This window comes from Pteropus vampyrus, unplaced genomic scaffold, assembly GCF_000151845.1.
Source record: "Pteropus vampyrus isolate Shadow unplaced genomic scaffold, Pvam_2.0 Scaffold79, whole genome shotgun sequence".
Taxonomy (NCBI): Eukaryota; Metazoa; Chordata; class Mammalia; order Chiroptera; family Pteropodidae; genus Pteropus; species Pteropus vampyrus.
Window position 1 is genome coordinate 6,424,986 of NW_011888860.1, and position 6,218 is coordinate 6,431,203.

Sequence of the window (6,218 nt, forward strand, 5' to 3'; positions counted from 1 at the left end):
ATGATGATGATGATGATGATGATGATGATAATGATGACAATGATGATGATAGTAAAATTATTTTTTTGGTTTCCTTTATTTCACAGGATTATACACTCACCATGTATTTCCAGCAGTCTTGGAAAGACAAAAGACTTTCTTATTCTGGAATCCCACTGAACCTCACACTAGACAACAGGGTAGCTGACCAATTATGGGTACCAGATACCTACTTTCTAAATGACAAGAAGTCATTTGTGCATGGGGTTACAGTGAAAAATCGAATGATCCGGCTGCATCCCGATGGAACAGTTCTCTATGGACTACGGTAAATAGCTTTGTGTTGCATGTTTTACTGTTGTTGTTAGGTTTTATGTTTTCCTTCTTGGAAATTGGCAGAGGAGAGAAAAGCAAGTAAGAGGATATACAGATGCTTTCATCTGTATAATAAAATTATATTAAAGTTCAGAAAATCTTTTTTGGAACTATTTGCGCTATATCTAGGCAACTTTGTCCATCAAAGGTAAGTGAATTATTTGCCTTGACTTTCAAATAATAAACAGTAATAAGAAGATATGTCTTTATCAGACAGATTTCCCATCTAGATTATTGTAGAAGTTATATGTTTTTTAACCAATTGCCTGATTGTCTCAGTCACCCAGACTGAATCGAAATGTGTTCTAGATATTCGGTATAGCTACTTAATTATGAAATGGAATTGGGAAACAATATATTGAAGAAGTAGGAAAATATTTGTAGTGACTTTGAGAAGATCCATAGTGTTTTTCTTCCCTTAAATCTCTATGTTTTATTTTTTATATTTAGGTATATGATACATATTGAATTAATTTTTGTGTTTAGTGTGAGGTAAGGGTAGAGGTTCAGGTTTTCCCATATTGCTAAAAAGTTATTCCAGCACTGCTTATTGAAAAGTTTTCTTTTCTCATTAGATTGTTTTGATGGCTTTGACTGAATAAGTGGAGATCTATTTTGGAGCTCTATTCTGTTCGATTGTTCTATCTGTCCATCCTTAGGCAGTATCACAATATTTTGGTTGCCCCAACTGTGTTAAGTCAGGAAGTCAAGTGTTGTAAGTAAGTCTTACAACTTTGTATTTATTGCTTGAGATTGCTATAGATGCTCTAGGTTCTTTATATCTACCTATAACTTTTAGAATCAGCTTGTCAATTTCTACAAAAAAAAAAAAGGTTGCTGGGATTGCAATCGATATTGCATTGAATCAAATCTATAGATCAGTTTGGGGAGAATTCACATCTTAAAATTATTGTCTTCTAATCTAGTGGTCCCCAACCTTTTCAGCACCAGGGATCAGTGCTCCTATGAGAATCTAATGCCTAATAATCTGAGGTGGAGCTGAGGCGATGATGCTAGTGCTGGGGAAGTGGCTGCAAATACAGATAAAGCTTTGCTTGCTCACTCACTGCTCACCTCCTGCTATGCAGCCCTGTTTCTAACAAGTCACAGATTGGTACCGGTCTGATGCCTACGGGTTGGGGATTCCTGTTCTAATCCATGCACATGATGATATAGCTACATTTAGTTAGGTTGTCTTTAATTTACATCAGCAATATGTTTCACCAGAGTGGGTTTTTGTTTTACTTCTTCACTTTTTCAAGAATTAAGTATAAAAGAGATATCATACACTTATAGAGGTCTATTATTAACCTCATGTAGTTAAGGGTTTTTTTTGTTTGTTTGTTTTTTTAGGTAACAATTTTAGGCTTCCATTTTTACAGAAGAAATATCTAAATTTTGACATACATATTATTTTAAGATGTATAGAATGTTGGGGTTTTTTTATTGTCACCTTTTGTGATCCTTTTGAGGAACTGATTAAAACTATATGCCTACAAGCTCAAGTAGCCCCCAAATTTTCTACTATTTTAGAGTGTTCATGGTCCCCTTTAATTCCTTCCTTATATTATTAACTCCAAGCTAAAACTCCAGTTAAAGACCAAAATCATACAATTACTGTCTGTATGTTCACCAGTACTCCCAAAACAATATGCAAGTAGAAAAAAATATATGTAATAAAACTTTTGAACTTAACCTAGTGGTTGGTTATCTTTAATCTTATTGCTGAAAATTCTTCAGACTTTGCTCCCTTCTTTTATTAAATCTTCAGTCTTCTCTCTCTGTTTGCACCTTCCCTTTAGTTTTCTCTTTAAGTACCAGTCCTCTCACAGCTTCGGTTTCTCTACTTCCTCATCACCCATTTACTATTCAGTCTCCAAAGCCATGGCTCCCACCTATACTACTTTTCTAAAACAGCTCTTTCAAAAATTAACACCATTGTTGCTTCTCAACCTATATTCTTGTCTTCTCTGAACAATTTAAGAATGATGACTGACCTTGACTTCAGGATTTCCAAAACCCAGCACAATTGTTTCATTATTCTTGTTCTTCTGTCTTTTTGCTGTTCAATCACTGTCTCCTCTTTTGCCCCTAATAGTGAACTAGAGGAATTTCTCTCTAGCTTTAGCCAACTCATTGAATTTAAAGGCTTAAATATCTGAAATTCTTAGCCATGGAATTCAGAAAAATATTTGTAATTGCTTATTGAGCATCTGTATCTGGACACCCTACTAGTTCCTCCTGGAACTATCATCTATTTTTCCTAAAATCTCTTCCTTTCCCAGCTGCTAACGAAATCATTATTATCCCAGTCAATAGGCAGAAATGTAGACATCTTTGACTTTACATCTCTTTTGTCCCTGAGATCCAATCTGTTGCTTCCACTCTACTGTATCTCTATTTCCAAACCATTTCCATCACATAAATAAATCAACATGCTCACTATATGTAACTTCCCGGCCAATTTCTTATCTCGATTTCTTTCTTTCTCATTACCGCCATCTTATTCTTCCTACATTGCACGTCAAATTATATCATTCCTGCACCAAAAAAAGAAAAAGTCTTCATTGTCCCCATAAAAATTATGTTTTCATTTTTCTGTCTGGAATCTAAGACCTTCTATATATAATCAAAAAGTTTTCCCACATTATTGCCCATTACATTCATCTATGAAGCCTAAACTTTTGTAGAACAACTTACTTATTTCTCTAAACACATCCAGAACATTTGGAACTGAAGAATGTTCCAAATATTGCATGGATCATACTTATACATTAAAAAAAAAACAAAACAATTAGCTGTTTATCTAAAATTCAAATTTAGCTGAGTGTGCCATACTTTATCGGGCAATCCTATGGACCTATGGAAATACCCTCCCTTCTCTATCCCCAAAAACTGTATTTCCCACTCCACTACTTTCTCTCATGTTACTCTTTTTTTCTTAAAGATCTCTCAAAAAAATCCATGAGGATTTTTACAATCTTCCTAACCAGATAAAACTCTCTCATTTTATACCTTACTTCACTTTAATCTTATAAAGGCTTGTGATATTTGTAATATCTTATGATATTATATCTTTCTGTGTCTTAGAGTTATTTTTCTGTGATGCAAGCAAGACTATATTTGTAAAAAATGTGAACTCTATTTCCTTAACCTTTTTATCTCCTCTTTCAAACCAAATAAATGTTTGAAAAATTGAAATGAAAATTTATAGGATGTAATCACCTGACTCATGATAGTTGTCAGCTGCAGCTTTTCCTATATCTAAATGATAGCTTTTAACCAAAGGGTAATCATCACTATTAATGACCAGATGTGTTTTTCCTCTTGTCCAAACATGATTCAGCTGGCTGCAAATACTGATTCTCTCCAAGGCCTAGTCCTGTGGGTGCTAAAAAGACTGTTTATCTTTTCCAGAAAATGGCAGGCACAGAATGACTTAATTCTGGGAAGGATTTAGCAGCATATTTAACCTCCTTAAACTGACTTTTTTTTTTTTTTTTTGCCTTTCCCTCTTTACCCTTGCCTTTTTTTTTTTTTTTTTTTTTTTTTTTGGAAGTTTTATGATGCTTCTTTCTGCATCTCAGTCCAAAAGTGAGCCCGGAGCCAAGTGGTTTTGAGGGTCAATATGAGAATGAGGAGTAAAAAGACTTTTGGCCCAATACTGGCTCACACTAGTACTCAATAAGTGTGTTGTAGAGTGTGAATGTTGACTTGTGCATGCACAGTAAGCATACACAGAGTAAAATGTACATATCACAGTATTTTAACTAATACTGATTGCAACTGTAGCATGGAATTTAACCAATACCCAGATATATAAATAATCAAAACTGCAAAATACATAATACACTATGCTAAGTGCTCTACTTATATTGTCATATTAATCATGACCACAACACTATGAACTATGTACTATTATTATGCTAATTTTACAGATTCCAACACTAGGAGATCTAAAGTAATTTTACCTATCTCATAATTAATTATTTACTTTTTAAAAGGTCCAAACTGGTATACACATTGCAATTGCCTATTGAATTACCTAAAATCTCTTTTATTCTAAATGTTTCCTATTCCTTTATTACCCACCCTCCCTCTTCCCCCTAGTAACGTTTTTTTTAGTCACATTATTTTTGTGGTTACATCCTCTGGTTATCAACGTGTTCCTCTATATGTGTTCCCCATATCTGAGGCTTGATAGATTTAGATATGTTGTGCTTTGGCAAGACTGCTTCATAAGTCATATTGAGTATTACTATTGGGAGACATAAATGCCAGGCTATGTCTGTCTTTGTGATGTGAAAATTGATGAACAAACAGATTTAAGCATTGACAACCTGATCTATTTCTTATAATAATCCCATTAATGTATATGTAATTGTATTAGTTTGCTAGGGCTGCTGTAACAAAGTATCACAAACTAGGTGCCTTACACAACAGAAATTTATTGTCTCACAGTTTTGGAGTCTGCTGCAGGCTGTGAGAAAAGGATATGTTGCAGGCAGTCCTCTCTCCTTGACATGTAGATGACCAACCTCTTCGTGTCTCTTCATATCACCTTCGTGTATCTCTGTGTCCCCTTTTTATAAGGACATCAGTCATATTGGCTTAGGGTCTACCTTAATGATCTTACTTTAACTTTATTACCACGGTAAAAGCTCTATTTTGAAATCATTTCAAATTCTGAGGCACTGGAGATTTGAACTCAACATATAAATTTAAAGGGACACAATTCTGGCTGTAACAATAACAGCCTCTGGTAATCTTTGCCTAAACTTTATTTAGAGTTTGTAAAATGGCAATATTCTATCATTCCTGCCTTATTTATTAACATTATTCTCTAAAGGACTCTTCTTCATCAACTGTTTGGTAATCCTCAGGTAAAGTTGGAGCAGTGAAGGAAGGATCAATGCTTGATCATTTCCCTTTATTAAGCAGTTTTCAAAAAAAAACAAATTATTTCTCTAGAAACTCCAAATATGACCACTGGGGTTTGACACTTTGTCATTTTTTTGGTGTTTGCTTACCATTATGAATTCACAGGTTATAACAGGTATGTCTGTTTCAATCCACTGCAGCTATTGTTATTTTTGATGCTCGCTTTGGCTTATCTTTGGCCATGGCAGCCCCTCTAAATTGGCTTTGAGTTTTTTAACATGATCTCAATAGTCACTGATAGCTTCCTCGTCTTCTGGTATATCAACTTGTATATTTTTCATCACAGAAATGGAGAAAATATTTCATGAATTCATACTGATATTTCTAATTCAAATTTTTTAAAATAATAGTTTTTATTAAGCTTCTTTGATTTAATATTGTTTCTAAGAATAACAAAAATTAAAAAATAAAATATAATAATATTTTGTTTCTTTTCCACTGAAAATATTGATTCCTAATGTATTAACATGATTATTTAGTTTATTCTACTAAATCGATGATTATACGTATATTAGTATACACATAAAATAACTATAATAGTTTAAAATAAAAAAAACCAACATTATTGTTACTAATGACATGATGACTGAAACAGCTTAAGATTTCTTTGCAGTGCTTTTTGTTTTTAGGATATATCTCATTACAGACACTGATTAAATTAATCTATTTTAAATTGCAGTTTAAGTTTAGTTTAGGAATAGTTCTTTGCTGTATGGTTAAGTTATTATTTTACTTCATTTTACTTTTAGTTTAGATTTTAAAATTGTCTTTAGTTTAATTTTATAATTTTGTAAAATATTTATAGGGATCCAAGTCACACTATAAAACAAAAGAAGTCTTACTTAGCTGTTCCAATCCTTTCCCACTTCTTTTATTCCAAAAGGTATTTTCATTTGCTTTGCGATTTTCCATCCATTTTAATA

The 6,218-nt window shown here is 33.1% G+C and overlaps 1 protein-coding gene across 3 annotated transcripts in view; it reads left to right on the forward strand.

Moving 5' to 3' along the window:
* Nucleotides 1-6,218, forward strand: part of GABRB1 (gamma-aminobutyric acid type A receptor beta1 subunit) — a 391,944-nt gene that overhangs the window by 138,117 nt on the left and 247,609 nt on the right. For all 3 annotated transcript variants that reach the window (XM_011362807.1, XM_011362809.2, XM_011362808.2), the window contains one exon: nucleotides 87-307. In XM_011362807.1, the coding sequence (XP_011361109.1) occupies nucleotides 87-307 (221 nt within the window). The remainder of the gene's footprint in view (nucleotides 1-86; nucleotides 308-6,218) is intronic.